The 24,366-nt window shown below is 39.0% G+C and overlaps 1 protein-coding gene across 7 annotated transcripts in view; it reads left to right on the forward strand.

Annotated features, from left to right (window-relative positions):
* Nucleotides 1-24,366, forward strand: part of TMEM229B (transmembrane protein 229B) — a 60,767-nt gene that overhangs the window by 31,884 nt on the left and 4,517 nt on the right. For 6 of the 7 annotated variants that reach the window (XM_058161887.1, XM_058161892.1, XM_058161889.1 and 3 more), the window contains one exon: nt 11,886-11,934. In XM_058161887.1, coding sequence (XP_058017870.1) covers nt 11,905-11,934 — 30 coding nt within the window. In that variant the 5' untranslated portion in view covers nt 11,886-11,904. Of the gene's footprint in view, nt 1-11,885; nt 11,935-19,045; nt 24,223-24,366 lie in introns of those variants that run through there. The other variant, XM_058161893.1, reaches the window with a different exon arrangement.

Raw genomic sequence — 24,366 nt, forward strand, 5'->3', positions numbered from 1 at the left:
TTGGGAACTGGTTCATACTCCTCCAAACTGACATCTGGACAGATATCTGAAGAAATGTTCTGGGGAGTCATCGTACTACCTCTGTTAGGATGTTGCATTAGTTCAAATGTAGGTTGGATTTAGTCAGTACTATATTTTTGTGAATTGTAGAATTGTTTGAAAATATATTCCTGAATGCATTATCAGAAATCTTGCATCTATTATATTATTTGCACATTTATATAACAGTATTCAGGGGACATGGATTACAAAAGGGAAAAAGTTAGATACAAAAAAAAGGGGACTCTAAATGTGCTAGAAGTGGCCTAGCCCTCCCAGCTTGGGTATTGGTGGCTGAATCATTAGTAACTCTGACCTTGAGTTGCTGATTATAAACATCAAGGCTATTTCTAAAAAACCCCATGGTGACACAGTGGTTAGAATGCAAGTTTGTGGGCAAACTTTGCCCACATCCTGGAGTTCAATCCTGATGGGGCTCAAAGTTGAGTCAAGCCTTCCATCCTTCCAAGATCACTAAAATGAAGACCCAGATCATTGGAGGCAATATGTTGACATTGTAAACCACCCTGAGAGTGCTGTAAAGCTGTATCGGGTGGTATCTAAGTCTAAATGCTATTGCTAATAAGCCCTCAGTTATTCATGATTTGATTGTAGATGAGCAAATGGACCTAGTTTATATCAGGTTTCACCTAGACCTGGCTGGATGGTGGTAATGATGTTACCCACATGGAGATTGTCCTCCAATGGGTTTTACTTCCTTTAGCAACCTCAACTTCAAGTCCAAGGGGGAGAGAGAATAATGATTTTGAAAGACATCTTACTCTTATGGTCTTGTTTGAATTTTGTGAGTTAGAGGCTAAAGACATAGACCTGAGAGAGGAACAACCTGAAGAGTCAGAAGGCAACCACACACCAGCAGCCACTCCGGGGACATTGAGCCTGAGAAATCTGATTCTAATAAGCATGGATCTGGTTCTCTAGCAGGGCATCCTAGCCCAAACCATCAGCTATGAAAGGCTGAGCAAAAGTATTCACCATGTCTCACTAAAAAGATGGAAAAGCAATAGAATAGAATAGAATAGAATAGAATAGAATAGAATAGAATAGAATAGAATAGAATAGAATAGAATAGAATAGAATTTTATTGGCCAAGTGTAATTGGACACACAAGGAATTTGTCTTGGTGCATATGCTCTCAGTGTACATAAAAAAAAAGATACGTTCATCAAGGTTCAACATTTACAACACAATTGATGGTCAATATATCAATATAAATCATAAGGATTGCCAGCAACAAGTTATAGTCATACAGTCATAAGTGGAAAGAGATTGGTGATGGGAACTATGAGACGATTAATAGTAGTGCAGATTCAGTAAATAGTTTGACAGTGTTGATGGAATTATTTGTTTAGCAGAGTGATGGCCTTCGGGAAAAAACTGTTCTTGTGTCTAGTTGTTCTGGTGTGCAGTGCTCTATAGCGTCGTTTTGAGGGTAGGAGTTGAAACAGTTTATGTCCAGGATGCGAGGGGTCTGTAAATATTTTCACGGCCCTCTTCTTGATTCGTGCAGTATACAGGTCCTCAATGGAAGGCAGGTTGGTAGCAATTATTTTTTCTGCAGTTCTAATTATCCTCTGAAGTCTGTGTTTTTCTTGTTGGGTTGCAGAACTGAACCAGACAGTTATAGAGGTGCAAATGACAGACTCAATAATTCCTCTGTAGAACTGAATCAGCAGCTCCTTGGGCAGTTTGAGCTTACTGAGTTGGCGCAGAAAGAACATTCTTTGTTGTCCTTTTTTAATGATGTTTTTGATGTTAGCTATCCATTTTAGATCTTGCGATATGATAGAACCTAGAAATTGAAGGTTTCTACTGTTGATACTGTGTTATCTAGTATTACATAACATAACATCAGAGTTGGAAGGGACCTTGGAGGCCTTCTAGTCCAACCCCCTGCCCAGGCAGGAAACCCTACACCATCTCAGTCAGATGGTTATCCAACATTTTCTTAAAAATTTCCAGTGTTGGAGCATTCACAACTTCTGAAGGCAAGTCGTTCCACTTATTAATTGTTCTAACTGTCAGGAAATTTCTCCTTAGTTCTAAGTTGCTTCTTTCTTTGACCAGTTTCCACCCATTGCTTCTTGTTCTACCCTCAGGTGCTTTGGTGAACAGCCTGACTCCCTCTTCTTTGTGGCAGCCCCTAAGATATTGGAACACAGCTATCATGTCTCCCCTAGTCCTTCTTTTTGTTAAACTATTGTGAGAGGTGGAAGTATGGAAGGGTTTCTCCTAAAGTCTACCACCATTTCTACGGTTTTGAGTGTGTTCAGTTCCAGATTGTTTTGGTTGCACCACAAGGCTAGTCGTTCGACCTCTCGTCTATATGCGGATTCGTCATTGTCTCAAATGAGACCAATCACTGTTGTGTCATCTGCGAACTTCAGTAGCTTAACAGATGGATCATTGGAGATGCAGTCATTGGTATACAGAGAGAAGAGAAGTGGGGAGAGCACACAGTCTTTGGGGCCCCTGTGCTAATTGTACATTTTAATAGGCAACACAGCATCTTGAACTACATAGAGAGATCCTCAGGTCTTTGCTCCTCTACTGGAAACAACTCTCTAACTTCAGGTCTGTGTTTGTCTCTTGCTTCTTGCTTTGCATCTGGACCTTCAGCTTGACATTTGGGCAGACTTGTGGAGTTCTGTAGTGCTTGAACCCTGGACTTTTGCAAGCAATCTCCTGTTCTGCTTTTCTCCTGCTGATGACTCAGATTTCAAGGCAAACCATAGTGCTCTGGCTCATTATTCATTTGATTATCAGCTGTTATCAGAAAGTTTATAGCCCAGTAATAAAGCGGAACAAGGAACTGCCTAGCTATCTGCTTTGAGTTGATTGATAAGAGTACATTGATATAGGATTAAACTGGCCCTGAGATGACAGTGTGTGATTGTGTATTAAATTGGGCTGATGTGGTAAATTGGGAATTCTTCTTGAACACAGTTCATCAGGCTTCCTGATAAGATCCCTATCTAGATTATTGGACTTTATCACCAGATTGCTGGCAGTCTTTTATGTCCTGCTGTTGAATGACTTCAGTCCTCATGACTGGGATCTAGGAAGAATCAGAAGTTCATGGCCTCCATGGAAATAATGGGGCTTCTCTCAAATAGTCTTGGATTTAACCCTCTACTGGGATCATTTTGATCCAGAGGAGACTGATTGCTACCACCTTAGCAAGTCTCCAAGAGCTGATTTAATTGGATTGGCAGATTTGCTTCTGATAAAACACTTCGTAATGTACTCCATGTTACACTCATAAGACTTTATATATACTGTAAGCCTTATGAGTAACTCATGAGTGTAATTGATTTGGGCGCAGAAATTTATTGGCAAACAGTACATTGACTTCAGGAGAAATTTTATCTCTCAATGATGAAACTGACCCATGATTACTCTCACCATAGCACATCTATATCTTACTGATGACAAGTCTAGATTCATTTCCAAATTGGATTGAGACCACCCTACCTTCACAAAAGACAAGCTTCCTCTCCCTTACTCTGAAAAAGCAAAAAAATAATAATAATTAACCAATATATTGCTGTTTTAAATTGCCTATCTAGTTGACTCATAAATACTATCTGCATAGATTAACTAGATTTGCTTTATATTCACTAACATCCCAGGTATTGGCTAAGATATTACACAAGGGAAGAACCAGTGTAAATTTATTCTGAACCATGGAAACTTTGGGTTAGGTACTCCTTAGTTTAGTCTACTGGTGGAGTAAGTACTATGAATGTCGCCTGCACTTTTGATGGAAAAGCAGGTTATTAAACAAGCCAGCAAAGGGGTATTGTTTCTGTAGAACATGTACCAAAGTACAGCATGATATAATTATTTCTCCCATTACAGTATTTTCACAAACTATATTAGAGGAGATATTTGTGATATAGCTGTCTTCAATACTGATGCAAGGATCATCTCTTACTATCATTATATTCCAGTCCTAAAAGCCCTACTCTTTAATAGGCCAGATTATATCTATTTGGTTATGAAATGGATAAAAGTGTGTAAACTGATTCTAGGGCTGACTTCATACGTGAGAGATCCTGGAACTACACCCTAATTTATAACTGAACTTTGTTCATAGAGATAACATAAACACTTTATATAGAATAGAATAGAATAGAATAGAATAGAATAGAATAGAATAGAATAGAATAGAATAGAATAGAATAGAATTTTTATTGGCCAAGTGTGATTGGACACACAAGGAATTTGTCTTGGTGCATATGCTCTCAGTGTACATAAAAGAAAAGATACCTTCATCAAGGTACAATATTTACAACACTTAATGATAGTCATAGGGTACAAATTTAACACTTAATGATACAACACTTAATGATAGGCATAGACTACAAATAAGCAATCAGGAAACAACATCAATATTAATCGTAAGGATACAAGCAACAAATATATAGGAGAATGATTCCATGAAAAGCACTCCATTTACTTGCATAGGAATTTCCAGGTATTAGTCTGGAACTTATTTAAGCTGTCCTGAGATATTTTTTTTTTCATTTTGATTCATTGTCTTGAAAGACAATTTCTTTTTTCTTTTTTTTTTAATTACAAAATCACCATATTCTTTCTTAGAATCAAATCAAGAATATATTACTTCTTGGTCTAGAAAAGGGGCCTATAATATAAAAAAAATCAATGCACATGATTTTTTGATCTTTAAGTAGAGTGGACTTTAGGATTATTCCATCTCCTTGATTCAATAAATATTAACAGCAGTTTCACAGAAATCTTTGCCAAATTTGCAGGAACCAAATAAATAAAAATAAACCAGTTTCGTGGATTGCCTTATATTTGAAGCAACTTATGTATCTGATTGGCTTATTCATATCTGAAGCAGCTTATATAAATGAAGCCTAGCATTACAGCAGACTGCTAGAGTTACTTTGAATGCATTAAATTTATAAATTCCTTTTTAAATAAAAACATTAAATTGTTAAAATACAGTTCATATACCTTATAGTTGATTCCTTTTGTTTATTTTTATTACATTTAAAACATTTGTGTAGCTGCCCATCTTCAAATCGAATTCTGGGTGGCTCACTAGATGTGCAATCCTAAGAGCTGCACTTCTAATATGGGTGGCCATATTCAATACAATATTCAATACAAGTATTGAAATAAATGAATGTGTAATATATGCATATATTTACTCCAGAAGTGGGGATTTTGTAGTCCTCGCATAATTTCATGTGACCCTCAGTTTTATTCCAGCCTTCTGTACAACTTCGAAACTCTGGTGAGTCTTGCATATCCCTTTCTTGTAGCTGGGGTGTCAAAGGAAATTGGTGTTTTGATTGTTTTTTACTCTGACTCCACCCTTGTGGTCCCTGAGGAATATGGCAATTGGTAGGAAAAATAGCCCACTCACAGTCTCTTTCACTAAGAGGTGCTTTTCTGAAATGTCCTTGCTTGTCTAGTACATTAATAATTTGCAGCATCAAATTATCATCTAAAGATTATTATTGCCGTACCCCAAGCATAAAGTTCTGGTAATAGTCAACAACTCTGCAGATTTTCTGCCAAAAGGGTTTTCTAATTCTGGAAATACCAGGGATTGAACTGGGACCTTTTGCATGCAAAGTATAAGACACTAAGCTATGGTCTTCCTCATTCTTTTAGTCATTATCTTCCTTTTAGCAATTCCAAAAATAGCAGAAGAGTAATCAGACTTCTATAAACATTTTAAAAATATATTCAATAATCAAATGCAACTGGATTTTGCTGTCTGTTGACTAAAAGCTATATGCGGTTGGATTTTATTATCAAATGCAGTTTTGGTGTACTCATTTTCCTAGTTTTTAGCTAGCATAAAAAAACAAATAATGAATGCACAGACTATTTTTAATTTTATTATCCAATAAAATGTGAATTAGCTAATAAACAATGCATAGACAAATAACATTGAGAACACTAATAAACATTTGTTCCATTCCTAATTTCTAATATACTGATTGCCCAGAGAGAAAATGTAAATTTGCAGAATCATATGAACACCGTCTCAAACAGCATATCTTGATTTCATAAAATTATAATGATAGTATTTTTAAAAGATTTGGTAAATTAAAAAAAAAATCTAGTCAATCCAGTTTTGAGTTGAAAGCGAATGTGATTCTTTCAACAAGGGGAAGAGGATGAACCTAAGAGGAATCAAGGCAGTTGTTTTACATTTCACTATATGGAACATAGGGGGACACGGTGGCTCAGGGGCTAGGACGTTGAGTTTGTCGATCGAAAGGTCGGCAGCTCGGCAGTTCGAATCCCTAGTGCTGCCGTGTAACGGGGTGAGCTCCTGTTACTTTTCCCAGCTTCTGCCAACCTAGCAGTTTCGAAAGCACATAAAAATGCAAGAAGAAAAAATAGGGACCACCTTTGGTGGGAAGGTAACAGCGTTCTGTGCACCTTTGGCGTTGAGTCGTGCTGGCCACATGACCACAGAGACGTCTCCGGACAGCGCTGGCTCTTCGGCTTTGAAATGGAGATGAGCACCGCCCCCTAGAGTCAGCAACGACTAGCATGTATGTGCGAGGGGAACCTTTACCTTTTTATATGGAACATCTTGTATTCTTCTAACATTCATAGTTCTGAAGCTACATTAGCTACTGAAAATGTGAGCCATTTGACAGTACATTCCATTTGAATTTGTTAATAATTTCAAGTCTTTTTATAAGATTTTATTCCTTTAATTGTTTCCTTTTATTATTAGTCATCTTTTGTGCTCACTTGATGAAAAGATGGGATGTAGATTGAATAAATAATAACAACACATCTCCAGAAATGAAGTAGACACAAGCTACAGTATAATTCCACCAGTGCAGAAATGTAAATGTCTTCCAAATATTGGTTTTGGCAGCAAAAATAGTCTAGCTACGGCTAACCTATTTCCTAGGTAATATACAAAGCCCTTGGAATAAGTTAGAATTGACTGTGTCCTAAAAAAACATAGGCAAAAGCCAGTCCATCTACCCATAAAACATTTTAAAGCCAAACCACCCCAGAAACAGTAATTCTGCAATTGGAATGTTCAATGTTGTTTTGATGAAATGAAAGGAGAAAGAGATGCTGGATTAGAATTGCAAATATCTAGTTTTTGTTCCATTTTCTACAATTCTGATTAAGTATAGAAAGCACTTGCTGTTAGGTTCCGGACAGTGGTGGGATTCAAATAATTTAACAACCGGTTCTCTGCCCTAATGACCAGCTGGGTAGGCGTGGCTCAGTGTTCATGTGACTTACAGTTTGTTCTAAGGAGCAACAGGAAGTTACTGGTAATTGACTGGGCATTATTAGTATATATTCTGCCTGCACATAAGAGTTGCATTCAAAACTCACTGAAATGAATTATGTAAGACCAGCCATAGAGCCGTTTAAAATTAATTCAGAATAATGTTGAAGGGCACTGTCTTAAAGTAGACACAGAGAAGAATCCACCATAACTGATCATCAGTCACTTCCGCCTGGCAATGTAAGTTTAATTATATTTAACATAGCACAATTGTATTTCATAGTATGACTGCAGTTGTATCTATTGGTCCTTCTTATATATGGTAAATGCAGAAATAATTTGATTAGGAATATGGTTAAATTAAATTCAATCCAACAATGTATGTTTCATTTGGAGAGTTGGTGGTGTTAAATGTGCCCTACTCTTAAGATGCCATATCACATGTCATATTATCTAGTGGAGAGCCAGTCTACAATAAGATTCAAAAGCTAGGATCAAAGTCAAGGTCACATTTCACAAAGCAGTCTACTAAGAGGATTTGCTCTTGTTACTTTTTATATCTTATAATTATGAGAGGCATAGATGCTACTGAAAAATGATGTAGTCTGCAGTTTCAGAGGATAGGCACCATCCCTTCTGGACACCATCAATCGTGGTTGATGCATGTGGTTTTATTTTTTAAATGGAACCAAATCAGAAATGTATCTGATGTACATACACACACTGTATATCACACAGGTAGATTTTCTCAAAAAGGCAGGAGGAAAGAGAAAGTAGGGATTGGTCAGAAGGCCCTGGACTAACATGCGTTCAGCAAATTGCAACTGTGTCATGGGTTGGAGATAATAATAGCTCAACAAACCTTACTAAATCTTACTAACTGCTATTGAGCTACTGACCAAATCGCCAAAAGTAATAGATCCAGCTATGTAAGAATTCTTGGTTTGTTCAGAGCACTCTCCCTAGATTGATCTCTCTTGCAACCATATTAATGGAGCTCTTTTTGTCCACAGTTGTCACAACTTACTAGGATACTAACGTTTTGTCAAGGGGAATGTAAAATAAAATTAAGAGAAGAACTGGTAGCAGAGAGATATAGTTGCCAATGGTTCCCTATTTACAATTAGTAGAAAAAATTAAAACAGACAAAAGAATGTGTGGTTTTGGACATTGTACAACCGAGTTTCAAATAGAATTGTGTACAAATGATGAATGTGCAAGTTGCTAAAATGCATAAACTGTCATTAAAAATTGAAATAGAAGAAAAACAAGTGAAAAAATGGATAATAAAATGGACTAAAGTTTTTTGTCGTAATACAGGATACAGATGGAACAGTGGAAAAATCTGGGGCTGAAAGGATTGAACTTTACACTGTGCTATAATCTTAAAGATAATTTTTATAAACGGATACACTGTTGGTATACAGGTAGTCCTCGATGTTTAGCAACAGTTCAAAGTTATGGCTGACCCCAAAAAGGGTAATTATGACCTAGATTCAAAGTACTGATGATTGCCCCCACCTTCCCCAGTCATGTGACCAAACTTCGGACACTCAGCAACATGGTCACATTTATGGCTGTTTGCAGCATCCTGCAGTCATGTGACTGCATTTTACATTCATTTTGCCAAAAACTGGCACTTAATTTCGGCTAAACCATGCCCATAGTGTATACATGGCTCACTTAAGGACCATGGTATTCACTTAACGACTGCTGCACCCACTTTGTGGCCATCACGTTCACTTAATCTTTGCCACAAAAAGACTTGTAAAATAGACCAACCCTTTTTATGACCATTACTCCGTCGCCTTCGACAAGACCTAAGTTTAACTCACAGAATCATCTATTGTAATGTCCTTCCTGTCAAAGACTACTTCAGCTTTAATTGCAATAATACAAGGGCAACCAATAGATTTAAACTTAATGTTAACCGCTTTAATCTAGATTGCAGAAAATATGACTTCTGCAACAGAATCATCAGTGCTTGGAATACTTTACCTGACTCTGTGGTCTCTTCCCATAATCCTAAAAGCTTTAACCAAAAACTTTCTACTATTGACCTCACCCCATTCCTAAGAGGACCATAAGGGGCGTGCATAAGCGCACAAACGTGCCTACCGTTCCTGTCCTATTGTTTTTCTTTTCTTCTTCCTATATATGTTTATATGGTTATATACTATATAATCTTTTTGTATGATGTTGTGACAAAATAAATAAATAAATAAAAAATAAATAAATTACAACATATGATCATAATGAGCAGAATCCATTATGGTTGGATATTGATTACCACTCATATGTCACCAGAGTATATTTTGTAGATATGTAAAATGTTAGAAAATTCTGGATTCAAATACATACCATTAATTTTGGGATTGATAGGAAAACAGTTGTAAAAAAGTTAAGGAATTTTGTTTTTGTGCATGATAACTTAAGCAAGATTTTTATATTCACAAAGATGGAAAGATTCAGCAGTACCCACAATGGAAGAATGGTTGGTAAAGACAATAGAAGTTGTTGAGATGGCTAAATTGACTTCTTTGAGGGCAAGTTGTCATCTGTACGCTGATGATACGCAGCTGTACATCTCCACCCCTAACCACCCCAACGAAGCCGTTGAAGTGATGTCCCAGTGCCTGGAGGCCGTGCGGGTCTGGATGGGGAAAAACAGGCTCCAACTCAACCCGTCCAAGACTGAGTGGCTGTGGATGCCGGCATCCCGGTATAATCAGTTGATTCCATCACTGACCGTGGGGGGCGAGTTGTTGGCCCCCACGGGGAAGGTCTGCAATCTTGGCGTCCTCCTGGATGCACGGCTGTCGTTAGAAGACCATATGACGGCCGTCGCCAGACGGGCTTTTTATCAGGTTCGCCTGATATGCCAGTTGCGTCCCTTCCTGGACTGGGATGCCCTGTGCACGGTCACTCATGCCCTCGTCACTTCCCATCTGGACTACTGCAACGCTCTCTACATGGGGCTCCCCTTGAAGGGTACCCGGAAGCTTCAACTGGTCCAGAATGCGGTCGTGCGGGTGATAGTGGGAGCGGCTCGAGGCTCCCACATAACACCTATCCTGCGCGGGCTGCACTGGCTTCCGGTTGTCTTCCGGGTGCAATTTAAGGTGTTAGTGACCGTCTTTAAAGCGCTCCATGGCTTAGGACCGGGATACTTACGGGACCGCCTGCTGCCACAGGTGGCCTCCCATCGACCAGTGCGCTCCCATAGAGAGGGTCTCCTCAGGGTGCCGTCGGCCAGACAATGTCGGCTGGCCACCCCCAGGGGGAGGGCCTTCTCTGTGGGGGCCCCAGCCCTCTGGAACAAACTACCTCCAACGTTGCGCCAACTTTCTGACCTCCGAGCCTTCCGGTGTGAGCTGAAGACTCTTTTATTTCATCGAGCAGGACTGGCCTAATAGTTTTTAATAGTTTTAATTAGTTTTTAATGGGTTTTAGCAAATTTTTACATTTTGGCCAATTTAAAATTAGTTTTTAAAATTGCTCTTAACTTTTTTATTATTGCTTTTACTTGGCTGTAAACCGCCCTGAGTCCTTCGGGAGAAGGGCGGTATAAAAGTTTAAATAATAAATAAATAAATAAATATAGAAAAGACAATATCTATTTTTATTGTTGAATGGAAACCCCTTACGGACTTTTGCTTGAGTCAGAAAAAGTGAAGCTATGTTTTATGGTTTTAATGATTAGAAGGGAAAGTTTATAGAAAAAAAGAGAATTAGGTTGTAACCATGGAGTAAGTGGTAATTTTTAATTGTACTTATGAAAAGAAAATTGGAAGCTTCTTCTCTGTAACTTTTTTCCTTTTCTAATTTTCTTCTACTTTTCCCCACTTTCTCACACCATTAGCTTTCTCTTTGATTTCCTTACTTTTCTTTTTCACACTTTATATTATAAATTTAAATGTATATATATATATATATATATATATATATATATATATATATATATATATATATATATATATATATATATAATATATATATATATATATATATATATATATATATGTATATATATATATATATATATATATATATATATATATATACATATATATATATATATATATATATATATATATATATATATATATATATATATATATATATATATATATATATATATATATATAAAATATAAATAAAAGGTTTTCCCAGTCCACATCTGGTAACCTAGCTAATTTAAGACATTTGTTTGACGCTGGAATAATCATCCTACCTGTGGCTGCTTGTAAAAGGTGAGCTTGAAATCCTATTAACTTTACATGGGAAGAGATAAGTCACATTGTCTCTTAATGTGCTCCCAGCTATTAAAGTCAAAAGCTTGTACTAAATAAGGAACACTAAGTGGTCTTTTAAGACATACAGTACAATCCACAGATTGTGAAAGAGCAAATTTTTGTGCTGGCAGCAATTTTAAGTTGATCCAATTCCTTGATGTGTCCTGAATGCTCCCAAGAGGTTTGTTTACAGCTCATTTTGATATGAGCCTTTAGATAATTACCGTATTTACTTTTCCCAGAATCTTATTTCACTTTTTAATTTTATTTTTTAGGAATTGTTCGTGGCCAAACATGCCCATGAATGTGGAGGATTCTAGGCAGGTGAGCTGTGAATTGCTAATGAAACAATTATTTGTGTGACGTGATATACTAAAAAGTCATAAACTGCGTTTTCATTATTTTTAAAAAATATATTTTCTTTTCTTTATACTTTGATCCTGTCTCCTACTTTGGAGTAGTACCTACCAGTAGGTAGCTCCTACTTACAGGAGGCACCCTACTGTTGCCTTCCATTAGCCACCAATGTTTCCAAGTGTTGGAAGAAATATCCATCTGGGTTCAGTTCCAAGTGGGGACAAAGACACTGGAAACATGGAGGTTGCTTGGAAAGATGGTTTAATGGTGGCCAGGATCACATGGCTTGAGTTCCTGAACAGAAAAAAAGGGCTGAGATCCTGTGCACTCCCTAGCTTTATGCTTTTTCTGAGCTTTGAACTTCCTGGGGCACAGGAAGAGTATCCTGATTGGCTGTCAGACTCCCAGGGGGTGGGGGTCTTAGCTAGCCTTGCTGGCTGATGTAATCTTCCCAGGTGCCATGTGGTGAGTTTCTGTTGCTAGATGGGTCCTATTATGTTGCAAATGATGGTCCATTGACAAAGGTGGGGAGAATGAGTTTCTACCTCTGACCCATTGACAAAGGTGGGGGGAAATGAGTGAGCTTGGCTGAGGCTTTAATGGTCCATTGACAAAGGTGGGGGGGGGAGTCAGGAAGCTGCTATATCTTTAAAACATGTTTCTCCATTTCTCATCCAGGGAAATATATTCTGCCTTTTAAAATATTTTCTAAAATATTTCATTCTTCAAGGAGGGGGGTGCGTGCTAAATTCCTACACAAAAAAGAGGGTTTTCATATCTGGTGAAAGATAAAACAAAAAGTGAAATAATTAATAGGCTGCCTCCTAGCCAAACAGCAACAAGATGTGTGGCTAGAGGAATCAACCCTTCTCTTCATGGTTACCTCTTTCAAGAGATAGACCAATATCAAAAGAAATACATGAAATCAAATGTTATTTTTTAAAAACAGGAAAAGAAAATGTAAATTCAATTCTTTATATTTTGAAATGCAAATATTCAATTTTGAAGAAGAGAAATCACACAACCATTCAGATTATGTGGGAAGAGCACACTGATTAAAAAAGAAAATGCAACAGGCAACAAAATACTCTGAATAGACCAGAAATTGATAGACAACTGCTACAAATAGGATTTATCCCTCCCACAGTCCCAGTAAAGAGGTAGGCAGTTACTCTGAAATATTGCCAAGAAAACTCCAGGGATCTTTTCAGGCAGTCACTAGGTCTCAACACTGACTCAAAGGCACCAAAAACAATTAGATCCATGCTATAATATGATTCAAGGCTAACCTTAAAATATGCCTTCATAATTTTTAGATAGGGTTAATGAATCTTAGATTTACTACAAAAGCAGATTAAAAACTCAATATAAATTCCTCATTAGATATGCTGACTATTTCTAGAGAAATAAAATATTCACTTAACAGGGGACTTACGGGTTTCTATTTATCTGGACTTTCCCATAGATTCCTGGAGATGCCAGCCATGTATGAGATGGCACACCCCACTTGTTTCCCAGCATCTTTCCAGAAACTTATAGCTCATTTTAAAAGAGACAAAACTCTTATTTTTTTACTCTTCAGGAAAGGGAGAAGTTGGTGGGGGGAATCTATCTGTTTGTGATATTGCATCTCTTTCTCATGAGAACCAATTCTGCTAAGGGACATACAATATTGAGAAAGTCTGTTGGCTGGCGAGAGAACCACACCCATGATGGTCTTATGAAGTCATCTTCTGTGTCCACTAATGGACACAGAAAAACCGCATATCTACCCTCATGCCTAACTGAAGAAAAAAAACGTATAAAAATTAACTAAGACTCCAGAACTTGTCAGGCCTCACCTTGAATGAAACCACTTTTGGTACCAGCCTAGGTGCCAGCATGAAGAAAGTCCTCAATTAGACCCAAAGGATGAGAAGATCCTCTATCACATGCCCAGATAAGGTATATACGTAGTGAAAGGATACCTTATAGCATAGGTCCCCATTTCCCCAACCCCCCAGTCCATGGACTGACACCTGTTCACAGCATTCCAGCAACCAGGCCGTGCAAACAAGCGAAGCCCCATCCGCAGGGTGCAGGCAGCATGCAAAACCATGCCCCTCAAGTCTGTGGAAAAACCTTTCTCCACAGAATCGGTCCCTGGTGTCCAGAAGCTTGGGGGCCACTGCTTTATAGGAATAAGCACCCTTCATAGATTTTTTTTTTTAATTAAATAGGGATATTTTAATAAATAAAACAGAAAAATGGCTTTTTGAAATAAGTTCTTTGGTTACCTATATTTACCTCTCCACATAATCACAATTCACTACACACTTTTGCCAACCAATAGAGAAGCTTCTTAAAGCCATCATGAAAACTTCACTCTTCAGCCAAAGAGATCCAATTTCACATTTGTCCCCTGGGTGGCTCAGTAATAGGTGTGAGGCCAACTGTTGATATCTTATAGAAAAAGTTCCTTCTTAGGTTTTTGACAGGGGTGAAATGCTCCCGGTTCGGACTGGATCGTGCGATCCGGTAGCAATGAGGGCAGGTAGTTCGGAGAACCGGTAGCAAAAATCCCTGCCCCCCCCACTGCCCACGCCTCGCTGTTCCTCTTCTCTGTCCCTGAAGCGCTCGGTGCTGATATAGCTGCAAACGACTGCCGCAATACTTCAAAGGGCCGAACTACAGCTGATCAGCGCGGTAGGCAGCGAGTAGACTGGTGCCTCTATTTTTAAAGAAGGTAGACTGGCGCCTGCCAAAAAAAGGCACTTGTAGACCTGGACCTCTCAGTAAAAGGCAATTGGTAGACCGGGGCCTCTATTTTTAAAGAAGGTAGACCGGTGCCTCCCAAGTTTTGTATACTTATTATTTTTATTATTTATTATTATTGACCATGCCCATTCAGTCACCTGACCACCAAGCCACACCCACCAATTAAGCCACGTCCACAGAACCGGTAGGGAAAATTTTTAGATTTCACCCCTGGTTTCTGAATTCTGTTTAATCCTTGTTTCAAAGTTTTGTCTGCTACAGTATGGTACTGTGAATTAATAATGGTGTCAGGTTCAAGGAAATCCACATGAATAATATCTTCAGTATACTAAAATTTTAAAAAAGGAACTGCATTCAAATCTAGTTTTGAATTTTCTTTCCCCAGAGATGAAGTTTTGTGAAGGTTTTCCATAGACTTCATTTCTAAGTCATAATGATGCACCCATGTTTCTTCCTTTCTTTTTTAAAAATAATTTTTATTCACCTTTCATGTATTTTGATAGCCGGGCAGAGAAACAGTTTACTAGAAGAGCTGTTCTGCCAAGCATCTTGGCCCATACGATTTGGCAGACAAATATCTTGGCTATGTTATTTAGCCAAGGTATTTGGTATGTCTGCCAATACAAAGAAATTGATCTTTATCTTAAAGTACATAGTGGTAGAGTTTCTGTAGTGTTAATATTAATTATTGTAAAATGGTCATTTCTTCGCTGTCTCTTTTCTGAAATGCACTCCAATAGTTTTGATTAACAAGAAAGTTGTGGGTTTAACTGTCCAAATACTAGATTTCTCCATACATGTGGTCTTTTTTGTGTCTCTTACAATCTGTCAGCCTCCCAAGTAGACCAGACAGGAAACATGACAAGATGAGTTAATTCCACTTTATTGAAAGGCCATATTATCAGCAGCTTTCAAGTCACATAGTACAGATCTCCCACTATTTCTTTTACTGCCTGATAAGTTAGAGCGAATCCTTTTTAAGTTCTTTTTTCTATGCACTACTAAGTTGTGGGCCCTTCCCATTTTTATTTTAATTAGTTGTTTATTTATAAAATTCATTTATATGGCTGCCCAACTCACATAGGGTGACTTTGGGTTACTTACATCCTCTGATTATTCCCTAGGCTGCATCTCTTCTCCCCATCCTACAAGGTCATTTGCACATTACATTATATAACCAGTTACTTCCTCTGTTAGTGAATTTGCTATCCTTATGTTTGAGTTACAACTTTTTATTTTCCACAGTCTTCTTTTTTTAGTAAACTTCAAACAAAACAAAACAGCCATGTGGTTCACTGAATGGGAGAAACCCAGCAAAATCGTAATCGGCTGATGACGGTGAAACTTGGACATTGATGCTGTCTTGACTTCGTTTAATCATTTGACTGATTTGATCTTCTTTTATTCGTTTTTATCCTACATATCCTCTTATGCAGCATGGATTGGCAGTTTGACAGGGACTGTCTGACTGACAGCTTAAAACAAAAGGTTAATGTAGGGCAGATAATGTAAAGAAAGAAAAAGAAAGGCTGAAAGCTAGATCAAATGGTGTAGTATGGGTCTAACCTTTTTAATCATTATGGACATATTTGTACTGTTGAGAACATGTAATTCTAGAGAAATTAGGCAATCAGAAAATCTGCTCATTTACCAGAAGGCAATTTTTTTTTTTAAATTTACATTTATATCCCGCCCTTCTCCGAAGACTCAGGGCAGCTTACAGTGTGTAAGGCAATAGTCTCATTCTATTTGTATATTTACAAAGTCAACTTATTGCCCCCCCAACAATCTGGGTCCTCATTTTACCTACCTTATAAAGGATGGAAGGCTGAGTCAACCTTGGGCCTGGTGGGACTCGAGCCTGCAGTAATTGCAGGTTGCTGTGTTTTAATAACAGGCTATCTTACAGCCTAAGCCACCACGGCCCTGGTGAGGATACATCTCATCACGTGTCTCATCAACTCCAAGATGATTTTTGTATTCTCAATTTAGCTTTGAAGGGGACAAACCTTCCCAAACAAAATGGGATCAATTTTGTTTGGGAACAAAATAGCATCAATCCACCATTTTTTATTTTCCAACAAAACCTGTAAAATACATATTGAGCATTCTTTGAAATAATGAGAATGCTTATCCATTGCAATTTTACTCTTCTTTAAAAAGAAAAAGAAATGGTCTTGGAAAAACGGTTTATGGGACAAGGAATGTGGAAAAGGGAAAAGTCTGTGGACATACTAAGGTCTGTAGATATTACTTTAAACTTGGTCCTAATTTAAAATAAAATCCAAGCTGAAAACAGCTCACTAGTTTTCTCAGACTTGATCTTCACAGTTCAGATAAAGCAAAGTTATTGGGTCAGTTTCAAATTGATTAGAAACCTTCTCTGTAAGAATGTTCACATTCTGCCCAAGACTAATATCTAGTGGAATAGCTGTATTAAACTGTTAGGGGAGTTGCATGCTACAATTTATGTGGGGTCTGGATTGCATCTTAATTATATCATGTAAGCTGAATGATAATACTGCAAATGATTTGTGGAAAGTGATAATTATATGTTACTCTTGTCCAAATCTCATTTTACAAACAGTAAGGGAAAAAAGCTTTCTTTCTTTCTTTCTTTCTTTCTTTCTTTCTTTCTTTCTTTCTTTCTTTCTTTCTTTCTTTCTTTCTTTCTTTTTTGCTATGTGCTTTTGTTAGATTAGATGGAAACAGTCATAAAAGAGAGCTGGGAGACTCCACTAAGGCAAAAGCCAGAGTCTTCTCCCGATTTCACAGCAGGCCAGAAGTTATCTAGGAAAAGTGTTTCAGGGAGTGTATCAGGCCCTTCTCCCTTAGGAACTCCATCGAAGGCACAGCGATAAACTAAGTATTCTTGCAAGCAGAGTAATGGCTCAAATAGGCATCCAAACAATTCTTATTGTTAGAGGAGCACTCTAGGTATATTCTAAGAACTCTACAGCTTTTCCTCTTATCACCCTGTGGCCTATCTAAATCTGATTTCCCCTCCCCTCCCCTCCTACCCTTGCATGCAGCTATATCAATAAACTAGCATTTCTAAATCTTGGCAGTTTGAAGATGTGTGGGCTTCAACACCCAGAATTCCCTAGCCAGCCATGCCTATCCCCAACAAGAAAGGCTGATCCTGAAACCCATCCCCAGATAGATCTCTTTTTTAAAAAAAGAGATAGGGATAGAAAGAGATAGAAAGCAATATTTCTGAGTCTTCTCTCACAGAAATGACCTTTTTTTCTTTGCCAAGCATTCAGCAAGTCTCTCTAAAGCAGGGGTCTCCAACCTTGGCCCCTTTAAGACTTGTGGACTTCAACTCCCAGAGTCCCTGGAAGTTGAAGTCCACAAGTCTTAAAGGCGCCAAGGTTGGAGACCCCTGCTCTAAAGAGAGAAAATCCTCTAATCTTAATCTGAAGTTGATAAAAGATGAGAGGCCTCTGTGGCTCAGACTGGTAAGACAGTCTGTTATTAACAGCAGCTGCTTGCAATTACTGCAGGTTCAAGCCCCACCAGGCCCAAGGTTGACTCAGCCTTCCATCCTTTATAAGGTAGGTAAAATGAGGACCCAGATTGTTGGGGGCAATAAATTGACTTTGTATATAATATACAAATGGATGAAGACTATTGCTTGACATAGTGTAAGCCGCCCTGAGTCTTCGGAGAAGGGCGGATATAAATGCAAAAAAAAAAAAAGGTTGCCTTCTGCCCATCCACATGTTCAGCACTCAGCCTTTTCTTGGTGGGATTAGAAATGTGAGATAAGGGAAAGGAGACGGTAGACCAGGTAGGATCTTGGCATGCCCAAACGATCTCCAGGAAGTGCTAATAGAAAAGGGCGGTGACTTCAGTCAAAACAAAGGTACCTAGTGGCCTGGTTACTTATTTAAAATGTGGAGAGAGGCAGTGGTGAAATTTGAACCTGTTTACTACCGGTTTGCTGGCTGTGCATGCACGTGCGCATGTGCAGTGCACCCAACGCACCAAATGCATTGCACGCAATGCAAGCCAAAAGGAGACATGGGGTAAATAGAACAGTGCGCCTGGGGGAGGGGTTGATCAGCTGTGGCACACGAACTTTTTTTTTACTTTTAAAAGCATTTTTTTACAACCTATTCAGCCAAATACTTAAAAAATGCTTTTAAAAGTAAAAATAAAAGGCTCTGATGATCGCGCGGTGCAGCTGTGATCATCAGAGCCTTTTTTAACCTTTTAAAAGCATTTTTAAAAAGAACCGGCAAGCCGGCAAGTGGGCGACTGGGCGATTGGGTGGGCATGGGGAGGGCAGGGATTTTTGCTACCGGTTCTCTGAACCACCCGCCACCATCGCTACCGGATCAGATGATCCAGTCCAAACCGGGAGCATTTGAACCCTGGAGAGGGGGCTGGGATGGGACCAAGAATGGAGAAGATTGTTTCTTGACTTACTTCATTGAGAAATGGAAGGTTTGAAGATGGCTAGTCAGTTTGGTGTAGTGTAGTGATTAAGGAATCGGGCTAGAAACCAGAAGGCTGTGAGTTCTAGTCCCACTTTAGGCATGTAGCCAACTGGACCTTGGGCCAGTCACTTTCTCTCACCTCTATGAAGAATCTTGTCAAGAAACCTGCAAGGACTTTTTCAGGTAGTCTCTCAGGCATGATTGAATGGAGTGGGTGGACGGAAGGTAAAGGCGATGCAAGACGCTACCAGAGAGGAGAACCCTAATGAGCAGAAAAGCATCCTAATTAAAGAGAAAGGTTAACTTGGTGTACAGATAAATCTACATGCACATTCTCTTGTGTTTATACTATTCCGAGTTTCCTACTACCAGAGCAGAACAGATCCTGTTGCAGGGGTGAAATCTACTTACCTTCCTTACTGGTTTGGAAGTGCATGCACTGCATGTGTCACATGCACACACACACCGTCTGCGCATGCGCAAAACCTTTGCGGATGTGCAGAGGTTACAAAACATATTACTTCCTGGTTAAAACCGGGAAGTAATGACAGCCAGGTGGGCGGACGGAGCCTCGCACCGCGATTGCTACCAGTTCTTCGAACCACCAGCCAAGATCACTACCGGATCGGGCGATCCGGTCTGAACTGGGAGCATTTCACCCTTGTCCCATTGGTAAACTCTTTGAGTTGCATTGATAAATTTAACTCATTTCCAGACTTAAAACAAGATTTGAATTTGATGATAGAATAGTTAGCTACTTTTGATGTACTATCTATTCTTTCCCTAGCAGTCTCCCTGCCCAAACTAGCGAAGCTGGACCCAGAACTGAACATTGAACTTCCTCCAATTCATTTCACTGGGAGATTTTGCATCTTAGATTACCTTCAGATTTGAAGTAGCTTGGAATCTCATGGTTTCTGGGTCAAATATGAATTTATATTTGTCTTCGTACATACGTAAAATGTAGTATTTGCTTAATCAGGGACTCTGTTGGCAGGAGAATGAGAAAGGAGTTTATTAATATGAATAGGTCACTACTGAAGAGGTTTAGACTTACTGGGTGCATCAAGGTATTGTTTCTGCAAGTTCTGTTTTTGGAGGACCAAATGGCTAATACTCCAATTGTGTCCTTTCCCTTAAAGCAATGGATCCAGCCATAGTGATTTGTGCATTAATTACTAATAGTGATGGCAATAGTACTTATATACAGCTTCACAGTGCTTTTATAGCCCTCTCTAAGAGATTTACAGAGTCAGCATTTTGCCCCCAACAATTTGAGTCCTCATTTTACCAACCTCGGAAGGATGGAAGGCTGTGTCAACCTTGAGCCTAGTGAGATTCAATCTGCCAAATTGTAGGCAGCCGGCAGTCATCAAAAGTAGCCTGCAGTACTGCATTCTAACCACTGCGCCACCGTGACTCTTAATTAGATTACTTTAACAGTTTTGCTAAGTAGAAAAACATTTTGAACATATTCTATAACATCCTTCTTGCACATGGAACTCTCTAGATGTGTTGGGCTACCATAATTCCAATTAGCCTAGCCTTTGGTATTTTTACCATCTCCATTTTGGTTCATATTTTGTATTTCTTTTTGTATTATACACATCATTTGTTCCATCTGAACATGCATATTTTCAAGAAGAATTTTGCAATATTTGTGCGGCTGCCTGTTGAACAGAGCAGTGGTGGTTCCAAATTTTTTTACTGCCGGTTCTGTGGGCTTGGGCATGGCATGGCTTGGTGGGTGTGGCTTGGTGGGCATGGCAGGGGAAGGATACTGTAAAATCTTCATTCCCACCCCACTCCATGGGAAGGATACTGCAAAATCCCCATTTCCTCCTGATCAGCTGGGGCTTGGAAGGCAGAGAATAGAATAATTCTCTGAACTTATCAAAATTTCCATTACCGGTTCTCCAGAACTGGTCAGAACCTGCTGAAACCCACCTCTGGAACAGAGGGAAAAAAAGAACCTTACTGGTGGAGTAGAACAACATGCCATGGCTTGTCCTGAATGTCAAAAGTCACCAAGAACTTATACTTTTCGGCACAGCTGGGCCTGAAGATATAAACACCGCCTCCTGCACTCTTACTTTTAAATATGCTCTGACCTACTTTATTCCCAAGTCAGCAACATTCTTTTATGACTTCATCAATGACAACTTCACAAGACTCAAAAAGGCTGAATAAGATCCAGCCTAGGGAGCAGGGGATAATGTGCCACTTTCAGGAGGCCTAAAGTTGGATTTCTGGCCTGAAAATGTCTCTTTGTGGGGGTTGATTTATTTATTTTAATTACTACTATAGAACAGGCAAAGGCAGAATGTCAACAGCATTGTCTTAATCTGACATGGAGAACCCTTTGATACCAAGTAGGTACTATCATTGCCTTTCTATGTAAGCGTGCCCCATAGATGTAACAAATGTTCTTCCCCTGATGTAAAATGAAGAGGTCCTAGCACAACTGACAAAAATAAATACAAAAGTGAATGTTTTGATTCAGTAGGTCATTAAGCTTGTCTTCCTGGCTCCGTTTGTCTTCTTTCTTCCTAGCAGCCAGCCCTGCTATGTCTCATCTTCCTGGAAGGACAGGTTTCCCTGGGGGATGGAAACCCTGTTTTCTCTCACAGAAGCGTCTGACATAAAACACAAGTCTATTTGGGCAAAACATTTCAGCCCTGTTCTTTGCTGTAAAAGCTTTCCAAGTGGTTTTCCAGAATGAATTAAAAAATCCTCACTCTGAAATGTGTAATCAGAGAGATTCAAAAAAAGAAAAAAAGAAGTGTAAGAGAAGTAGAAAACAGTAAACCTGGGCCCAGCAACTGCTACCAAATCCTAATAAAGTCACTGGGATGGAAAAAGTCCAGGTAGAGGAAAAGCCCACAACATTGGTCCCTCAGCAATGCTGATGCTACGGCCTTGCCTCCTAGCTCTCTCTCTCTTCTCTGCAGCCTGATGAAAGGCCACAGTAGGTCATTGATGGTGGGATAGTCCTTGGCTCCCACAGATGGAGTTAGTTGGTACGATGCAGTAGCTAGAGGGCTGGTTTGGAACTAGAAAGACCATCCCAGCTGCCATTGACAATATGGCATTTTTCACTATACTGTGTAAAATGTCTTCTAGCCCCTTATGATTCCCTTTCCTTGTCGGCATCAATAGTTACAGACAATGCCACTTCAACCATCAGAACAGAACAGAATAACAGAGTTGGAAGGAACCTTGGAGGTCGTCTAGTCTAACCTAGCTGAAGCAGGAATTCCTATCCCATTTCAGACAAGTGGTTGTCCAACCCCTTCTTAAAAGCCTCCAGTGATGGAGCACCCACAATTTCTAGAGGCAAGCCTCCATTCTTCTCACCTCAGGAAATTTTCCCCTTAGTTCTAGGTTGCTTCTCTCCCTGATTAGTCTCCATCCGTTACTTCCCACTCCCCCCTCAGGTGCTTTGGCGAACAGGTTGACAGCCCCTCAAACACTGGAAGGCTGCTATCATGTCACCCCCAGTCCTTCTCTTCATTAGACTAGACATGCACAATTCCTGAAGTCGTTCTTTGTGTCATAGCTTCCAGCCCTCCAATTATTTCCGTTGCTCCATCAATAGCAGAGAACCATGTATTTCGGTGTTACTGAAGGGTTCTCTAAATATTTTTATTTTGGAGTTAATACAAATCTTGCTTTGAGCAAGAACACGCTCAAGACAAAGTATATTGGACCTGAAATGAATCTTTGCACTGTATCTATATATGTGTATATGATTGTGGGTTGATGTTGAGGACAGTGGCTGATGAACATAGGCATAGATGGGAGGGATTTAATTTGGTCGAAACTGCTCGAAATCCATTTTATCATTGAGATTCTATGTTTCTACCAGGCCATCTACAAGGCAGACAGTATCACTGCAGCCAAGTGGTTTACAGGTATTCCTTGACTTACAACAGTTCATTTAATAACCATTCAAAGTTATAATGGTACTGAAAAAAAATGACTTAATGACTTTTCACACTTAACAACTGTTGCCGCATCCCCATGGTCACATGATCAAAATTCAGATGCTTGTCAACTGACTCATATTTTTGAGGGTTGCAGTGTCCTGGGGTCATGTGATCACCTTTGCCGACCTTCTGACAAGCAAAATCATTGGGGAAGCCAGATTCACTTAACAATTGAGTTTCTAATTTAACATCTGCAGTGATTCACTTAACAACTGTGTCAAGGAAGGTCGTAAAATGGAGCAAAACTCACTTAACAAATGTCTCACTTAGCAACAGACATGTTGGGCTCGGTTGTGGTTGTACGTCGAGGGCTACCTGTACTATGTTTCGTTTTTTCAGTGTCATCTGCTGCAAATTCTTTCTACTCATTTTTGATATCGAATCAATTTAAACATTATATTGGAATAAGAATTTGAAAAATGAGAGAGGAAATAGCAGTATTTAAGGGCAAAGGGTGAGCAAAAATGGACCTCATTTATCTAGCCAAATTATCATTTTGATATATCTGCGCTGACCCATTATTTTTTGTTGCCCTCTCTTACGGTTTAAAACATGTATGATACTTATGTCATTTTCACTACTTTTCTATTCTTTGGAATTTCACCTGCCTTTCTTTCATTTCCAGTCATCCGTTAAGATTTCTATTTGGATTAGAGCTGTACAAATCTCTTGGCTAAGCAGTCTGATTAATCAATATGCTAAACCTTAAAATGGCTTGTTTAGTTTTTGGCGTATGTGTTGTATGAGCCCAAACACTGTTATTCTGTATCCTGCAGAGAGGATAAAAGTCTCTGAACTGCATACAGACTGGCAATGCATTAAATTATATTTTGGTTCTAAATGTAAATTAAACATTTGGCTATGGAACTGGAGCAGGCATGTGTGAGTGTTAGTGCTTCCTTAACTTAAAACATATATTTTTCTAGGGTTGTGTACCTACTGTGGGAGCCCAGAAAAAGATGCTGTTTCTAGGGAGGCACCAGTATCTGTAGTGACTACTCCGAAGTCCTTTTGAGTTTTTAGACCTGAAGTGCAGCTCATTTCTAAATTTAAACCCAAAGCAGGTACTCGTCCCATTTTCTAATTGTTGCTGGTTGCGTCCAGTTTTTATTCTATACTTTAGCCAGCAATTTTAGGCTCTGGGCACATTTTGGCTACCTATTGCAATGATACATATTGGATACATCAAGATCTGGCTTTGGTAAGAT

Source organism: Ahaetulla prasina, chromosome 1 (genome assembly GCF_028640845.1).
Source record: "Ahaetulla prasina isolate Xishuangbanna chromosome 1, ASM2864084v1, whole genome shotgun sequence".
NCBI classification, from domain to species: domain Eukaryota; kingdom Metazoa; phylum Chordata; class Lepidosauria; order Squamata; family Colubridae; genus Ahaetulla; species Ahaetulla prasina.